The 18809-nt window shown below is 48.9% G+C and overlaps 1 protein-coding gene and 1 long non-coding RNA gene across 8 annotated transcripts in view; one reads left to right on the forward strand and one right to left on the reverse strand.

The window, feature by feature from the left end:
* Nucleotides 1–6965, reverse strand: part of ZCCHC7 (zinc finger CCHC-type containing 7) — a 119168-nt gene extending 112203 nt beyond the window's left edge. For 2 of the 7 annotated variants that reach the window (XM_075137960.1, XM_075137953.1), the window contains exons 1-4: nt 6890–6962; nt 5730–5769; nt 5041–5159; nt 1007–1717 (exon numbers count right to left, since the gene is read on the reverse strand). In XM_075137960.1, the coding sequence (XP_074994061.1) occupies nt 1007–1694 (688 nt within the window). In that variant the 5' untranslated portion in view covers nt 1695–1717; nt 5041–5159; nt 5730–5769; nt 6890–6962. The other 5 variants (XM_075137957.1, XM_075137959.1, XM_075137955.1 and 2 more) reach the window with 5 other exon arrangements.
* A 3527-nt stretch (nt 6966–10492) lies between these two features.
* On the forward strand, nt 10493–16385 carry LOC142075327 (uncharacterized). Its single transcript, XR_012670855.1, has 2 exons — nt 10493–10806; nt 13566–16385. It is a non-coding gene; the product is annotated as an uncharacterized LOC142075327 (long non-coding RNA).
* The last annotated feature ends 2424 nt before the right edge of the window (nt 16386–18809 follow it).

The raw sequence follows: 18809 nt of genomic DNA on the forward strand, positions 1-18809 counted from the left end.
AGAAAAAAGCATAGCTGATCATCTAAGAGAGTTTTTAGTTGCTGGTGACAAGGTATGTATTACCTAGTATGACTATTACAAACATGTATCTAAAATCTACTACGCTAGCCATCACGTTTACTAACCTTCTGCACAGTCAGGTGGAAGAGTATTTTGCAAAATACGAAAATGTTATGTTAGTTTTAGCTATTGGGAATCTCTCTGAATTATTCAGTGAAGAATCCATACAAGAAGTTACTGTAAATTTTGGATCAACAGCCCAAACTGCCAGACTCCTGAAGGAGTGGTTACAGAATCTGTTTCTGGAAGAGGAACCAGCTCAGAAGGTCTCCCCTCCATTTCTTGCCCTCTCCTGTTACAGTTCATCCCTTTCCCGAGTCGTAACTTCTCTTGCGTACAGCAAAGCCCTAACAAGCACTGGTGTCTGCACTGCTGAGGGGCAATGAGGCAAGACAGACAGGGGCAGGGGGGCAGAAATCCCATCACAAAAAGAGGAATGACACTACTCCCTGAGTTATGAGCACTCATTACTTTCCTACCCTGCAGCACTTTTCAGCAAACTTTTTATTGTTATGCAGTTCCTACCTCTGATTTTCTTTATGTCTTTGGTCCTCAAACTGCTTTTTTTCTACTTACTTTGTTTACAATAAGAAACCATTGTACTCCCTCTTTATTTCACTCCCCCTCCCCCTGACCCCCCGCAACTTCTTATATGCTCTTAGGAATACAAAATATACAGGAAAGTTGGAAAGTTCACAACATGAATCACTCTGATATCACTTCCAAATTTCTAACAGCAAAAATGCTGTCTTCCTATATACGACACTACTGAAATAATGGTATTGAGATGGTATAAATATTTCCTTCATCATAGTTTTGCAACCATCATTACATACTCCAATTTGCTTTCTGTTTATCTTTCTTTTCAAACATTGACATCAATGTCTTTGCAGACAAATCCTCCCACATACAGAAGAATAAACAAGTGATTAAAAAAAGCACTAACCTTCGCTGACAGGAGTTGCACAGCCTTCAAGGTTCAACATTATACCTTCATCTCTGTCATCTGCACCAGCTCCCAAAAGCATCCAACTCTCAACATTATCACTTTCAGATACCAAGCTCTCCTCCTCCGAGCTATCATCTATTACCAACACGTCTTGGATGGAGCAAGCTCCAGCAGAACTAACTGGGTTAAGCTTCCCACTATGGCTTTTCCTTTGCCTTGAAATGTCTGTGCCTGATCCAGCAGGATACAGGGTATCACATCCAGCAGCTTCGGCATGATTTGGTGTGAAAGATCCTGGATGGATATGTATTTTACCTTGAGCTAAATAGCTTGTTGACTTCTTTACTTTGCTTTTGTAAACACTGTCTTCATCTGGTGTATCAGACAAGACGATGATCTCAGGGTTATCTGAAAGCTGAGCACCACGATCAATGAATTCAGTGATTTTCTTGTCTTCATACCGTTTCTCAGTTAGAACTGAACTATGACCTGTGACTCCTGCAACATCGGCTTCTTCATCCATTTCCAGTGTGCTGATTTCTCCAAGATTTTGGGAATAGTGGATCTGGCTGTAGAGATGAAATTCCACTTCGCTATCAACACTCTGCTCACTGGATGACTCCTCATGATAAAGTTCATCTTCATACACTTCAGTATCCTCAGCGTCTTCATATCCAACAAACATTCTGGAAAGCGAATTGTCTGCACCTACAAAAAAACAAAAGGTTATATCAGAATGGTCATGAATGTATGCCCAAAACCATCTTTCAAATTATATCTTTGGTATTTCTAGAATTGCTAATGTTAGTCATAGAGCTCTGCATACAGAAGATAAAATTGAGCAGACTTAACAGCTACAACAATCAATGCTCAAATCCGTAATAGCAAAAGCTACTTATGAGTGCATCTGCTTTAATCTTAACTACTACTTTAACTACTGTGGCTTCTGAAAGTTGCACTTAATGTGCTCTCAGCTTCCACAGCTCCTCTCCATCCTGGGTTCAAAACCAGGGTACCTGCATGGACTGGGAGCCAAATGAGTGTCTGAATCTGAGTTTTGATCATTCTGCCAACTAGTATTAATTCTGGGTACTCTGCAACTTGTTTTACTAAGTAACATCTTATATACATACCTGAAAGAGCAGGACAAACATTCAGCAATATTTGACAGAAGTAACTTGGAGCCTATCTATACCTGAACTGGCACTTCAGAATTCAACCCTATTATGCGAAGCGCTAGGGCTATGATACAGAAGCACTCAGACATGCTCTGCACAAGCTCAGGTCTGAAGGTAGCATAAAAGAAAAGAATAGTGAAGGTAGTATACAAATCTGCACCCTTCTTACAAACTAGCATGTCACATTGTCCCATCAGGACTTAGGAACTGAGTTACAATGCCATGAAAATGCAACTACAATGCTCTTAGAGCTGAGGAAGATATACCTGCAAACAGTGTCTGCTCAGCTCAAGGTTAGCTATGACACCTCTGTGCTGCTACCACTTAAGCAATAATTATCTACAATCATTAATGGCCTTTTTGGTGGATCTAGGACTAAAGCCCCAATTTCCTTTCTCATGTGCTCAGCGATACTGCTTTTTAAACAAATACGCTACGAGAGCTGGCTGACGGGACAAAGTGCACCCTCAGCAAGTTTGCAGATGATGCAAAATTGGGAGGAGAGGTTGATACACTGGATGGTGCTGCCATTTGGAGGTACCTCATGAAGGTCAACAAAGGTAAATTCCAAGTCCTGCACCTGAGAAGGAGACAGGCTGGGGCCCCACTGCCTGGAAAGCAGGTTTGCAAAAAGGACCTGGGGATGGGACAAGCTGATCATAAGCCAATACGCTTTTGGGACAAAAAACCATCCTGGGCTCCTTAAGAACATTGCCAGCAGGGTGAGGGAGGTTATCCTTCTGCTCTAGTCAGTGCTCATGGGATCACATGTGGAGTGCTGTGTACAGCTCGGGGCTCTCCAGTACTAGAAAAGATGGATATACTGGAGCAAGTGTGGCGAAGGGCCACTAAAATGATTAAGGGACTGGAGCATGTGTCATATGAGGTGAGGCTGAGACAGCTGGGACTGTTCATCCTCAAGAAGAGGAGGCTCAGGGGGATCTTATCAATGTACATAAATACATGATGCAGGGGGCGAGTAAATAAGAGAGCCACGCTCTTCCAAGTGGTGTCCAGCAACATGACGAGCGGCAGCAGACACAAAAAGTAAAAGGCAGAAAATTCCACTTAAACATAAGAAAAAACCCTCTTTTGCTCTGTGGCTCAGAAAGGCTGTGGAGCCTCCATTCTTGAAGATGTTCAAAGCCCAGACGTACGTGGCCCTGAGCAAACTGCTCTGGGTCACTCTGCTTTGAGTCAAGGGGTTGGATGAGACAATTGCCAGAGTTCCTTCCAACCTCAACTATCCTGTGATCCCAACCGAACGGCGAGTGTCCCTAGAGTTCACAACCTACTCCCTAGAGAAAAAGGAAATCCAGAGACATTCTGAAGTTGCTTTGCCTAATTCATGGGATACCTTATTTCATTTACATGACCACATCATGCGTGGAGGAGAGGATAGGGAATACTTTCTCTGAAAAGTCTATCTTTATTTCTGTGTTACAGTTCCTCCTAGGGAAGCGAACAAGCTTTTTTAGATATGAAAACTGTCAGATGGAGTTCAGTTTTTTAGTTTTGGAAGGAAGTTGCATGGATTGTTTAAATTCACATACTGATACACAAGTACAAAAATTTAGATTTGGGAGCTTTGTACATAAGTAATTTGTGCAATTATGGTATTTAAAGAACCCAAAGCCTCTTATTATGACAGCTTTCTGCGCACACTCTGTAAGAGTCCTTCCCTGATCATGATAGATTTGACCTCATTTGTATTCCTGTTATACCAGAAGTCAAAATAAGAGGAAAACACTTTTCCCACAAAAATAAACAAAGCAAAATCACATAAAACATGAGTGCACAAGCAGGAAAATACAATGCTTATTGACAATCCATACGCTGTACCCTTTTATGTTTAGGCATCCAGTAGATCGGCATACATCACTCAAACTCACCTGCACAGCTGAAGAAGTCACTTCGATCATCGCCAGCTGAGATCACATCCAAAGACCATCAGAACCCTACTCATCTACGCATGTGCTCAGTTCCGCTATCTCCTAATACATTCAAGTTGGTTTCTAACCTACAAATACAGTCCTAAAACTTAACAAGTGGACATTATAGAATCTGTTTTAAAAGCTCGTCCATCCACACGATGACTGGAAACTTTTACACCCGCCAATACAGAACTCTGCTTAGCAGCACAATGCACGCAGCAATAACCTGCGGATAACATGGATCTACCTGTTTCTGCTAGACTCTGCCTCTCTCATCTGGGTTCTTAGGTAAATATAATATCTATTATGACCAATAAAGTATGCAAGAATGCGGTCAGAACTTGGTGGTAATAGACACAATAAACCTATTTTATACCAGTGTTTAGGTTTGTACGCCATAGATAGGAGGAAAAAGTAAAACACTGGTCACCTGAACAATTGTAGGTAGTAAAAAAACAAGACAGAAAAGCACCTGACAGACCAATTGAAGCACCCATACTTAAACATTTCTTTCAACTTTATCTGAGGTCATCCTTTCCAACAGGTCTTAGCCTGTTCCGATGCACACAGTGAGAATAAAAGCAGAGCGGGCTCCAATCAAGCACATTTACAATATTAATTTGTGGTTATGGGACATGAGAAAAGAGACCTTCAGTAATGTAGGAAATGAAAGAATCCCCTTGAAGCATGCTGCAATTTTACTGATACTTGAAAAGCGAACTTAATTCAAGCACTCTTTCCTTCCCATTCCGGCAACCACTGGAAAAAGTTACACAAAGTAAGTACATGACCATTGCTGAAATCATGCAGCTAAACAAGACTGCTGGATCACAAGTCTCAAAGAGCGCCCAAGGAGCTGACTCACGGACACTTCATAATGAAGACAAGAGTAAGAAAAGGCAGGCTGCACTACACTTACTTTGATCGGTCCTCCCCAGAAGCTCAGGTCAAACAACAGCTCCTCCTCGTCCTCTCAGGTCCATGCACGACTGGAATGACGAAGAGCTCTTCGTCTTGCTCAGCATGTGTGGTAGGCCACTGAGAAATGAGAAACATTAGCATCACTACGCAGTCTGAAGATATCTAGTTCTACTGTTCACCATCCTGAGACTCAGGCAATAGCTATGCCTCACCTCTTGTTTGCCACCCAAGGTGAGATGTGCAGCCGTTAGACAATTAGAGCAGCTCCCCACACCAATGTACTCAATCTAGGGTAGAAATGTCCTCACAGTGACACATGTGAAGATGTCATGAAGTAGATTCCAGGGCAGCCACCCTCTCGGTTTTCACGAAGCAAACCGTGACAAGTACGTACTATACCTATCGCCTCAGTTTCAAGTAGCCAAGAAAAAGGCAGACAGCACCATAAAGCTGATCTAATGGTGACATTTGCTATTAGTTATTTTTGGCTAAACTTTGTCACTAGTTTCTTCTAAAGATAACCTGCGCTGCTCAATGCTGAAATGTAAAACTCGTATTTATGTTGATTTGTTGTGTGTTTGAGAGAATGTTTCTTTTCTGTACTTTCTTTAAATACAGTGCAAATAAGTGTAAAGGAAAGAAAAGCTTTGGAGAAGAGGTAAATGTTTTTCTAGTGATAAGCTATACCTTCAGGAGATAACAGGAGTATATCTTCCACACCCAAACCCTGGAAAACAACAAAACATTCGAAGTTTACTTCAAGCCTTTTGGAAGATTTTTCCCTCTAGCAACTTTCAGAACCGTGTTTAACAGTAACTGTGCAAACATCCTCAAATTAATAGATTTGCTTTTCCTTAGATCAAGACTGAATTTGGTCTGGTGACCTGAACACAGAACAGTGCCGGTGTGAAAGAAATACAAATTCTGAGTATCTGGCGTAGCAAAGGGGAGTCAATTCACACGCACACCGCTGATGCTCGTGCTATACAGGGCACCACTCTACACGACGTCTCAGTGAGACCTTGCTGGCACCAGGCCCCCTCCTCTCCAGGCCAGCGCTCTCCCCGGAGCCCTTGTGGAGCAGCGGGTCGAGCCTGAGGCTGCTCATGGCTGGAGGTGTGCCCGTTTCTGAGTTCGTTTAAGGGCTGGGACACACTGCAGCCCTAGACGGACACGGACACTGAGGCAGTGACTCGCACATCTGTTTAATGGCAAGGAGGCTTTGAACTCGAGCTGCTCGGCACTCCGAGAGCCCGCACTAGCACGGCGGGCAGAGCCCAGCCGCCCCATGGGAACGGCGGGGCAGGCGGACAGGCACAGACACGCCATGCTCGCGGACGGCCGCTGGCCACCGTCACACCGGCCCGAGCGGGAGGGCCTGAACCAGCGGAGACAGGCCGGGACGCCGGGGCAGGACGCACCAGCACCGGGACGGGCACCCAGGCCCAGACCGCCGTGGGCAGGGCAGCGGCAGCGGGGCCAGGCGCGGCTCCGCGGCGAGGGGCTGAAGCAGAGCGGCCTTCATGGGGAGGCAGAGAGGCCTGGCGGGCGCCGGCCGGGGTGCAGGCGCTCGGGCAACAGCGCGCCCGGCCGCCCCGCGGCGGAAGGGCCTGGGGCCGGGCCGGGCCGGCAGGGACCGGTGCCCGCCGGGGTGAGGAGCCGGCAGGCGGCCTTGCCGGTGGGAGAGCGCGGGCCCGCCAAGGGCCGGGCCGGGCCGGACCGGGCCGGGCCGGGGTGCAGCGGCCGGGGGCTGCGGGGAGGACAGGCAGGGCTGCGCAAGGCGGGACGGGCGGCGGGGCCGGCGCGGGGCGGGGGTCGGGCGGTGCCGGCGCCGCACGCGTACTCACTGCCGGCCGCATCGGGACACGCCGAGCAGGAAGTGGCGGCGGCCGCGCCCCGCCCCACCGGCCTCGTGCTTCCGGCACCGCCCCTCCGGCACCGCGGCTGTCACGCGAGAGCGTGGCGCCCCGCCCCGCCCCCCCGCAGCTCGCCCCGCCCCCGCAGCCGCCTGGGCCCCGCCCCCCGGCAGCGGGCGGGGCGGGGCGGGGCCCGAGGCGGGGCCGGGCCGGGGGGCGGGGCCCGGGGGCGGGGCGGGGGCTGCCCGCGCGTCCCGGGGGGCGGGCGGACCACCGGCCTCCGCCTGCGGTGCGCGCTCGGGGTGAGCTGGCGCAGGTCTGCCGTGCCGCGGCCGCCGGAGCAGCAAGCGGCAGACTCGGCCGCTGCCCGCTGCCTCGGCCGCCCTGCCCGAGCGGCCTGGCGGCCTGCCCGCGGTCAGCGCCTCGCGGGGGGTCCCGACCCCTCCTGGGCTCCTCACGGAGACCGGGGTGATGGCGCGACGGCCGGAGCAACGCTGGCCCGGGCCTGCTGGGCCACACCGCCGCAGACTGCAGCCTCGGGCCGGGCTCGGGGGGCGGGAGGGAAGGGAGCTCTGGCGCGTGGGTGTCTGTTGCGGCTGCTGGCAGAGCGACACTGAGGAGAAATCACCGTGAATTGGGTGCGTTACTCTACCCAAGGCGTTCAGAGGGATTTCTGCTGCATCCCTTCTGTCTTTAGGTCTCTTCCAGGCCTGCAGGAAGCTGCAGCGATGGACAAAGAAGAGCAGGGATAAAGGAGGAATATCACAGCTGAGAAAAGCAGCGCGGGAGTACGCAGCATGCCTCACTTCTTGCAGCTTCCCGCTAGGAAACAAACCCCCAGTCAAACTGGCTTCCTCACGACCATGTTGGTGCCAGGGTCTTCTGCCTTCGCCACTTTCATTTCTACTCCCTGAGTGGGGCTGTGCGGACTACAGCTCCATGGTGAGCAGGAACTAAGTTCTTGCACACCTTTGTGTGCCTGTGTCATGGCAGATGTTCCAGGAAGAGTTGATGAAGAAGATGCGGTATCTTTGCAGACCAAGCAAGGAAAGGAATTGCACTTAGGCAGGGCTACCTGCAGGAAAGCAGAGAGCTGGCTGAGGAAGAAGTGGTCATTTGGGTCCAAAGAGCCTAAGCAACTTCAAGGCTGATTGCCCTCAGAGGGGTGGACTTGGACATAATGGTGAACCGTCAAAAGAATCTGCTGAGGATTGCTGAGGACAGGATTGAAACTGTGAACAACCAAGTTATGGGGTTTGATGGAGTCCCTGGAAAATTTGAGCCTCTTATCTGAACTACCTGCCAAATAAGTTTAAGCAGATTTTTCAATCCCAAACAGTGGCTGCTTTGGAGAAGGCAGAGGAGGCCTGTTGTGTTGCAAGGCAGTTCGGAGGAAGAGAAGGAGGAGAAGGAGTGCTCTATGTTAGCGATGACTTTGGCAGAGCTGCTGAATCCCCGTGGCAGTTAACCTGAGCCGGCCTGCACTGCACCATGCTGCCTGGCCCTCACGCTGTGTGATGCTGGGCACATCCCTTGGCTGCAGGGTGAGCTTCCCTGGCTGGTGATGGCAGCAGAGGAGCCTGCAGGCAGCACCCACGTGGTCCTGGCAATTACACCACCTGCCTGGCCTTGCCTTTATTCAAGAGTGCAGCAAAGAGTTCTCATGCAAAACTCCTTTCTGTCTGATAGTACAAATGATGAATAGGACTGTTTTCCTGTAAGAAAATCCTGTAACAGCTCAAATAACCAAAGTGGGATACCCCTTCCATGGACGGGACCTGCCGGGCGTGCTGTGCGCTGGTTGGAAGCCCGTTTGGTGCTGCACAGCTTGCGGGTCCCAGCATCCGAAGGGACACAAGTTTATCTATGCTATGCTTTCTTTATGATGTTAACTCTAATAATTAGCATTTTTTGGTGATACTTTACGGAGTCTTAGTGCATTTCTTACTGGGATCGTAATGAACCAGTACCTCCCGGTGCAAAAGAGCTGCGTCTTCCCTGACTTGCTAATACAGGAGTTTTTCTCATTACTGTGATATGGCAAGGAGACGAAGTGGTCATGTTTCTTTATTTTGCTGTCTTTGTATTTTAGAATGAACTTCTTCCACCCTGGAGGGACACAACAAGCATTGCACATTTTCAAGAATATGCAATTGTATGAGGATTTGCCAGAAAGTCTTAACGTTCAGTTAAACCCCACTTCATATTTTTCATCTATAAATGGTTTTGGATATCATTGTTTCATAAAACTAAACATTCTGTAAGCTGAATTTCTGCATCAGACGGCTTTACCTGCTGCTCTGATGGCAGCAGTTCCAAGATTTTCCTATGCAGCTTACTAAAGATGAATAAAAATGAATGTAAATAAAAGCTTTTAAGGGAGCTAAAGTCAACATCTGAGGTAAAAGTTCCCTCCATGTAAAAGCACGTTTCAGAAACAAAACCCAAACGATTGATAGCAATTCTCAGTGACACCCTGGTACCCACCTGGAGCATGCTGGAAAGTTTAACATGCTTTCTTTTTATTGTGTTTTGATTTCTAGTTCAAATGCTCACAACGGATGGGAAGAGCAAGCAGTTTTCACTTAACAACTAATTCTTTAACACATTGTGGACTTTCAAATAACTCTCTTTTTTTCCTTTTTCTCTTGAAAGCAAGCCTCTGTGGAAATTTAGTTTTCAAATATTCTGTCATGATGATGAGTAATTCTCATCTTACAGCTCTTGGTTGAATTACTTCCATGGAAATCTCAGTGGTTTTAGCAAGAACTTCTCTTCTTCACTTGATGCAATGCTGGAGGGGATTGGGTTTTGCTCAGTGGCGCAGCAGCAGTAACATCACCATCGCTAGCAGCAGGCCACTGGCCCTGGCCTGGCTCATGCTGTCAGACCTTGCCGTGCACCAAGCAGGTCCAGGCCGGCTGTCTCTCACTATGAGGTCTCGGATGCCCCGGCCTCTCCAGTTTCCGCCTCTCTGACACTGGGCTCCCAAGCTTCCCATCCTGCTTGCTGGCCAGCACAGCTTTACATTTGGTAGCGATTGCCCTCGCTGGCGCACACCTACAGAGCAGGGACACGCCACGCCTCTCCAGGTGCTGCACCACCACACATGGCTCCTGTGATCTAGGGTCTGGCTCCTCTGGCCAGCTCTAAGGCCTCCATACATGCACATAACATAGAGAGCCCCTCTCCCAGGAAAATAGTTAGATGTCTCATTTAATATTGCCAAACAATCTCATATTAGAGTCTGCATAGTGTGGTTCTGCTTTCCTGAGCGTAACAGGCCTGATGAGGTACAGCATGTCGCAGGGCAGTTGTGCAGGGCATCTGAGAAGTGGGAGGGGTAAGCAGGAACAAGAGAGGGGATGCAGGGAGCCGTGGGAGACTTCAGCTGGATCTGCTGCTGTGGGAACAGTTGTGTGCCCGGTCACCCTGCAGCCGTGGAGCAGCTCCTCTGTCCTGCCCCGGGACAGGCGCCTGCACAGCTCCCTTGAGGCCAGCAGCGGCGCTGATCCCGCAGGGTGGCTCGCTTGTGCAGAAGACACGTGCGCGCTGGTGCCTCTGCTGAGCCCAGAGCTTTCATTTTTCATTTCATTTTTTGTAGGCCTTTCAGACTTCGGGGATTTCCTTAATGCACTGCTAGTACTCTATTTTCAACATTACTGGCATGTAATTACAACCTGCATTTTGCCTCTGGGAACGTTAGCACAGGCATGTACGTGTTGGCTGCAAAAGGGCCTCTTGAAGGGCAAAATGATCTGATTCTCTGATCCTCCAGGCTTTGGGTCAAGAAAGAATGAAAGTGAACAAAAAACAACCCAGAAGTATGAAGGTTTTATCTTCTATCAGAGAGCAAGCAGACCTTGGCAAGAGTCAGAAGCAGCCATGACACCTGATACTTGCAACAGGTACTTTTCTCTGATCTAATCATGATACCTTTCAAAACAAAAATGTTTTTACTGCCTCTCAAAATATCTCAAATGTATCAGATAATTAATTGTTGTAAAACATTTGCTGTTAATATGCTTAAAGGATAAGCTGGACTTGCAAAATGTTATGCAACTGTCAGGGCCCTGAGGACACCAATGGACTGTATTGACCCAAGGCTGCGTCTGATCCCAGTTCCCCTCACCAGGCCTGATCCTGACTCCTACCTGCAGGCTGGCATCCCGGCCTGGCATTGGCCCATCCCCATCCCCATGGAAGCGCCCAAAGGCCAGAGCTGGGAGTGCCCTGGTGCCCCTTGGCTCCCCTACTCTTGGCTGGGGCTGTGGGGTGGGCACTGGCCATCAGGCACTGCCCTGTCAGCTCCCACCGGGGCAGTTACTGAAATGTGTAAAATACATGTTTGGAGAAAGACCTCAGGTCAGGTACCTTTCCCCAGAGTATTTCTAGGAAACAAAATTCTGTATTTCTAGAATAAGCAGCAGAAGGATTAGAGGATTTGGGTTTAGCACTGACTGCAGTGGTGTTTTATGCTTGAAAGAACCCATTCTTGCCAAATTTGACCTTGAAAGGAAGTGTCTTTCTGGTGGCGTCATTGCGGAAAGTCAGCAACTGCCTCTGATGCATCATGTGCATGGTTGTCTGTCCCGACAGGCCTGCGCTCTCCTGCAGCGCCCTGGGGCCATCGCTGCTCTGGGAACAGAGGGAGCTGGCAGCAGCCTTTTCAGCCCACCAAGACCATTTCTCCTCCGTGCTGTCAGTTCATGAGCCCAGTCTGGCCATATGTATATATATGGGCATACCTTGTGATGGATGCTTGAAGGTAGGTCTTCATATGGTTTATATTGCTCTGGTTTGCATCGGTGTTGATGGGTACAAACAAACCAGCACAAACTTTTCCACCAAATGCATGCCAGCAGCATTCGCTATTAGCCTCACCCGGTGGGAGTTAGCGTCTTCTCTAGGTCTTCCAGCACAGGTTCTCTAGTCCAGCCAGTGTGCAGATGAGGTCATCAGGAGCTAGAATGGCTTTTAGTGAGCTTGACTTGAAAGCAGTCATGGCTTTAGGAAAGCACTGAAGCATAGTGGTTTAGGTGTAGCACTGAATTTCTGAATGTCATATGGCATAGGAAAAGCAAGGCCACATGTTTGCCTTCATCTTGTTTGTCTCTCCTTGAAGAAGCAGCCCTCATCAGAGCTTTTACGTCATATTGTCCAAGTGCATCCATCCTAGGTGGGGAAGTGTCACAGTGCCATTTTAGATGTGCTACAGGGTACTTTGCTGCTGCAGAGAAGCAGAGAGCATTGCCTGCATTGAGTGCAATGGGATTCATGTGTGATCCTCAGGCACCAGCGTTTTCACCCTTGCACCCTGTCTCTCTCAGGCAAATTGAGTCCTGCTGCTGCTTTTGCTTCTAAGCGCTGTTTCTCAGGAGGAATGATAAATTCCACCTGAACCCAGTCCAAACTGTTCACCTCCTCCCCTGAACAACCCATCTTTGGTGTGCCAAAAACTCATTCATGACAGGAGAGGACCTCAGCACAGAGATTCAGGTTCTGATGCTCATATGTGGCCAAGAAACAAGGGGATGGCACCCCCTTTCCATCCCGTTGCTGCTGCTGTAAAACATCCATGGTCGCATTCTGCTCGGCTTGCGGAGCTGCACTCCCTGCCTGGAGAAAGTCCCCTCTTCCTCCACAGCTTGCAACTTTCAAAGCTGTTCAAGGTGGAAGGACGCATCTTCCTGCAGCCCAGAACTGGGCTCCAAGGCTGCAGGGAGCGGTGGGACTGAAAACAATCCTGTCTCCTTCCCACCTGACACCATCAGCTGTAGGCACATAGACTGGTCAAGGCATCTTTTGCAAGGGCGGTGCAGAACAGTCCGGGCTGTGTAGGATGTGCCTGCAACACAGCATGGGCATCCTCCACACTGAACTCCAACCAGCAGATTCCCGTGCAGGAGGGGCGTGATGGTGCTTTAGCTGCCGCAGTACCATCTTCCCGCTGTGATTTGCCAGACCCCCCCAAGAAGTCACTGGCCATGCAGGGAAAGGAGCGCCCATTCTCCCATGCCCTACAGTGCTGCCCTGCATCCCTGCAGTGTCCTTCCCCTCCTCACTTGCCTGCCCTCTGGGGAGTGGACAAATGGCTGCACAAACCCAGCAAGAAGAAACAGGCATGCCAGAGTCTGTGGGGAAATCTGTGTGAGTTGCAGAGAGGGAGACTTTGCAGCACCTCCAGCTGCTTGGGGACACTCCAGGTCCCCTTGAGTCTTCCAGATTGCAGGAGTCCGATGGAGACCGTTGTTCTTCCACCTCAATCTTTATGTGCTTAAAAAAGAAAAGGGAAGAAAGAGGGAATTTTTCCATATATATAAACTGGCAAATTACAGTCCAAATGCCAGTAGGTGGCACCCAAGAATGTGCATCATTGTTTGTAGTCTTTGTGCAAGCCTGGCTGCTTGCTCATCAGAGACGTCTTCAGCCTCTGCTCTCCTTGGAGCACCGGGAAAGCCTGGAGGTCTCAGCTGCTCTTGTGGAAAGCTGTCAGAAAGGACCCTGGGCAAGAGAAGTGCTGATTTTCCTTTGCTCCTTTTCAAAGCATGTTTCTGAGTGCTGCAGGAAACAGCATGAAGGAATCCAGAATTAGTCCCAACAGTGTTCCTCATCAATAAGGTGTTCATGTCAGGATGCTGTTTTCTGTTGCTTGTAACTTTGCTAGATGTCAGCCCTGAGATGAAGTGGCCTTCAAGAGCTGCTGCTTCCCCTGACGTTCCTTTGAGAATTTATAGCTGGAAGGAACTGCCCTGTCCAAGAGCATCACTGAAGAAAGTCACAGGAGTCTTGGCCACGTTGAAAACTTTGCGTGATGTTTCTTCCAGTCTGGAAAACGGTAAGAATGTGACTGAAGAATACAGGCGTGCAAGGAGGTTGATTAAATGTGCACAGGCAATCATCTCGTTGTTTTTAAGAGCTTAATTTTGCAATCTTGTCAAATGCTATTTTTACCTTGACTCGTTGAATGAGGTGGGTTGTACTTGCTTCTGGTCACCTGTGCTAAGGGAAGTTGTCTCTGACCCAGTGTTGGCTGCTTCCTGACAATGACGCTGTTTTCGTCCAGCAGCTGTAACTGATGGTATTTTTGGTGCTGGGTGTCTGGGCCTGTGAACTCCATTTTTGCCTGTCCTGATCCAGTAAAATACATAAACTTTGAGGTGATGAACCACTCCTTCTCCTTGAAGTTCAAAGGTGGACCTGCCGCAGTGTACCAGGCAGGAGCAGGCGGCGCCATCTACACTGGCCTTGCACAGAACCTGATGAGTTGCAGCTGCAGGAGGGCTGAAATGGTTCTGGAAACTCTGGGCATGGAGACAGGGAGAGGCAGGAAAGAGGAGGGAAATGAGAGAGAAGAACAGCTAAGCCAGGACAGGGAAAAGGTGGCAGACGTCTGCCATTGCAGTTGCCATTTTCCCACCTTTCCGCCCATTTCAGGATCAGAAAGCTGCACTGCCCAGGTCACAGGAATGGCACTATCAAAAGACTTTGCGCTGAAACGGCATGAAAATCATAGGTGCTGAACCCTGACAGGCCTCAGAGTACTCAGTGGCCTGCCCCAGCAGGGTCCCATTTAGGAGACCTTCATAACAGCACGGAAGCTATGTATGGCTCCCAGTGCTGCTGGATCTGGGCACAGGCTACAGGAACATTTATCACCACACTGCATTTGGACCTGTGCAACCTCCTGAGCTGCAGCCCATCATCATCCTCAGCTGAGTGCAGCAGGGACAGGAGCACTTCAGAAGTTAATTAAATTCCCACCCTGATCTGCTTCTCCTCTTCCCAATGCTCCACTTTGCTGCTTCAAACCGAGCAGTGGGAGAGGGGAGGGAGTGTAATTATTTAGCTCCTTAGAGCTAGCTCTACAGTGCTTCATAGCTTGTTAATTACAGTTCCAGCTGTGCTAGTCAGTGGAGGACCAGAAGAGCATGTGTGGAGTGGGGGGCACGGGCCGAGGGAGGGGAGGGACTCGGTGAAGTTGGGAAGAAGCCACAAGGGTGGGCAGAAGCCAGGGTGAAATGGGGCTGAGGACCAGGAGCACCAGCAGCTGGTAACCTGGGCAAAAGAGCAGCAGGAATGGGAAGCAGCTGGGAAGCAGAGGGAGTCGGAGAAAAGAGGGGGAAGGCAGAGCTGTGTAGGGGTAGCAGCGAGGCTTGTCTGTGGAGGGTGATGGGGACACAGGTTAGGCACCAACGGATGCTGTGCACTGACATGACCAAACCATGTTCTTTGTGCCTACCTACCTTCTCTGGCAGAGCAGATAAATGCCCAGACTCCAAATCCAAGTGCTGACAATGACTGTCCTGCAGTGCAGTTGGGTGGGGTTGGTTTCTGGAGGACAGAATGGCTTTCACAACATATTGACCCTTGTCAGAGAAAGTATTTCCTTTCCTCAGTCATCCTAATTTTCTCACTAAATGAGCAAAATAATTGCAACAGTGTTCTGCCTCTCTCCAAATTCCAGCAAGTAAGAATCCTCAGCATTTTCAGGGCAAAACACCTCAACATCCCTCGTCTGATGAAGAGCTGAAGCCCTCTGAGGGATATGCACGGGACCCCAGTCTGCTTGGTACACCAGCACCGCAGAGCCCCTGCCAGCCTCCAAACAGCAGAGCTCAGACAGGAACTGCGAATAAGCAAGGCTGCTGTTTTCCCTCTCCTCTGCGGGGTCAGTTCCCCGGCACGGTGTGGGGTGAGCTGTGCTGGCCACGCTGGGCAGTGCCCTAGGATAGGCAGAGGAGGCTGAGCAGCTGTAGCAGCTCTGTGCCACCATGCGGAGGACTGCACCACGAGTCTTGGTCCCGCTGCCTTGTCCAGCTATCCCACTTGCTCTGCTGTCTTGGTGGAAGCAACGTGGACCAAGCAAGTGAGGAGATAGCTGTCCATGCGCTCCCTTTGCCCCTGGGACAGCCCCCTGCTAGAGAACAGCATTTCTGCTGCCCCTTGCTCTGAGGGTCCTGGGTGTAAGGGAAGAGGTTGCCTTTCTGGACATCCACAATTTCCAAAAGTAGCTTATTTAAAAGAACATGTTGGAGGGAAGAATGTGCAGGTCCTCTGTGGAAAACCATTTTGGGCTTATCTACAGCTTCTGAAATGAACACGTGCTAATTTCCTCTTTTGACAGAAGTGAAAGGACAACTCAGACCCAGAAAAGACTCTGTGCTCAAAGACTTGACGCTGTATTGCCAATAGTTTTTAACTCTGACTTCATGATTTCCATTTTCTTTTGGCAGCTCCCAGTCTCTGTTTTTCTCCTTTTTCTGGAAAATTTCCCTTAAGGAACCACCAGTGATGGCCCAGGAGACAGTGTGTGAATGTTTTGCATTATGTAATGCTTTGACATTTGGCATTCCCATGGCGTTATCCCCCATCAATGCAGAATAAGTTGTCAGAGCATGAAATTGGTATTTTTACGTATTCTTAATGTACAGATGTCAGTCTGAAAGCCATGCGCAAGCATTATGAATAAATTCTCTGTTTCATTCTCTGCCTATGCATGGATCTGTTTGGAAGATTTTCCTTTTGGGGGGTTATATAGAAAAGACGCAATCTTAAAACATAATAATTTTACTTAATATCACTATCAAAAGGTGAAAGCTAAGTTTAAGACATTGTGCACTGAATGCAACATAGACTCATAAATCCAGAGCAATAGTGTTCAATTTTTAGCACCTGTGTTCCTGGCATGGTAGCAGAAAGTGAACAACAAGTACCAGATGCATAGAGAGAATATAATCAGTGACCCAGTTTCTGGTGCCAAATATATCAACATGTTCCAAATCAAATCTGCTCAGAGTTTACAAGTTTGTTATTCTACATTAATTACCATGTAAGAATGGCAGACCCTTATGGGAGGATTAGTATGCCTAAACCTAATGTAGATGGAGAAAGAAGATGAAGGCCATGACTAAGGATCCACCTAGGACTCCAAATTGCTGGATTTGGTTTGTTTGATCACAAATACATAAAGAAGAGGAGCTCTTGACAGTCACCTGCTTGGAGGCAAATCAGCTGCTCTACCCTCTGCTGTTGGCCTCTGTCTCAAGGACCTGTGCTGTAACAGAAGCCGATATTGGTGCAAAATGATATAAGACACTATGCAGTCTTCATTGCTGGGAGCTTCCAAGACCAGGCTGGCTAAAGCCCTGAGCATCTTGGTCTGGTCTCATAGCTGACCCCACTGTGAGCAGAGGGTTGGACTAGAGACTTCCCGAGGTCCCTTCCAGCCTGAATTGTGCTGTGACCCTGTTCTCCCGTAGGCAGAAGGTTAGAGCAAGAGGATTTTCAGCTCTTGCATGACAGACCTTTCTGCTGGAGTTCTTGGTGTTTGTCCAATGAGCTCTTAAGGTTGTGCAGAGCTGCATCCTGGAGCTGCTGCTCACCGTGCTTTGATGTATGTCAGGAGTCCACATGAATCTGCAGGGTTATAGGAGGAGCCCACCTGCTCAGCTGGAATTTCAGTTTACAGTGAAATCAGGAGAGAGGCCAAAGGCCTGACTTCTTTCCACGTATACCAGAAAACAGCTCATGGGCTATTTTTAGCTGTATTTCCCTAAAAAATGAGTTAGCAACTGTGTCATCAGTGATTGCTTGCTCCTCTTCCCTGTCCTGTTCTCCACCCTCCCAGAAGCTTGTGCTATATGGGCCATCAGCTCCAGTCAAACACACCAGAATGGTGAGGAACTCAAGAGGAATTGAGCTCACAGGCTTTTCATAAAAACATCTATGTGGAGAAGAGAGAGGCAGAGTAGTGTCCTCACGGGTCACAGAGCTCCAGAACGGGCTCAGCAAGGGTCTGTGTGGCCTCCTGGCTTGGACATGGTCTAGGACCAACCAGACCACAAGCTGTCTCTTGCTCGGTGCTAATTAGAGGGGATGAGAATGGGTTGGGAGTGCTGTTGAAGGATGCTGGGGAAGCAGGATCTTTGAAATGGTCAATGTTGGGGACACGGAAGTGGAGAGGAAGAGGAGGTTGCACAGAAAGCCAGAGGAGATGTGATGAAGGAAACTGGGTTTATTGGAGTGAATGAGGCAGATAGGAATATAGGGGGAAAAGTTGTAGACTTTGCTAGTTCCATTAGTTACTGGAGAAATTGCTAATTGATTACATTCTTACTAAAAATTCACTAGCATGAATAAATATAATGGCACTTGGGCTTGGTTTTCAGCACAAAGCTTACTTCAGGAGACAGTTCAGGAGCAAATTTGGAAAGAGTGATTCAAGCCACAGACACAACACAACACTAGAAGAGTTTCAAGACTGCTTTATGAAGTGGCCATTTATTATGCTCTTAAATTCCCACCTTTGCAACCAAATGGCTGATGACAGGGTGTGCAGCTGCTGCGAGGGCCTGCCACATGGTCAGCACAGAAGCCCTAGTTCATGGGCTCTGAGACTGTCTGCAGTTCCCGTCCAAAATCTGTCATGCCAGTGGAAAGTCCGCCATTGTCTTTTGTGCAGATGGACAAGCACCTTCAGTCCGAGATTTTCACATCTCCTGGGTGTATACCACCTGCCGCAGTTCATCCGTTTATTTTGAAGGTGCCGGACCGTTTTCCTCTTTCTGTAGGAGATTCTGAAGTTAAGGGTTGAGCAGGGATTTCCAAGGGAAGTCTCGTGGAAGGCTGAAGAGGAGTTGCCCCAGGAAAGCCACTTGTTACCTCCAGAGTGAATGTGTTTCTCTTCCTACCCCCTCTGCTCAGCTCCCTGCCTGAACATCAGTCTGACTGGGAAACGCAGCAACCACATTTGAGAATTCAGCCAGATAACTACCGTCAAGTCCATGGAGTGCACCAGACTGCATCCAGCCACTGAGTCCTTTGAGCGGATACTGTGCCTCTGGTGGTACCTGCCATCGGAAGTGTTGGGAGCAGAGGAGAATAATCTGTGTCCAGTACCTTCACTCTA

This window comes from Calonectris borealis, chromosome Z (assembly GCF_964195595.1).
Source record: "Calonectris borealis chromosome Z, bCalBor7.hap1.2, whole genome shotgun sequence".
NCBI classification, from domain to species: Eukaryota; Metazoa; Chordata; class Aves; order Procellariiformes; family Procellariidae; genus Calonectris; species Calonectris borealis.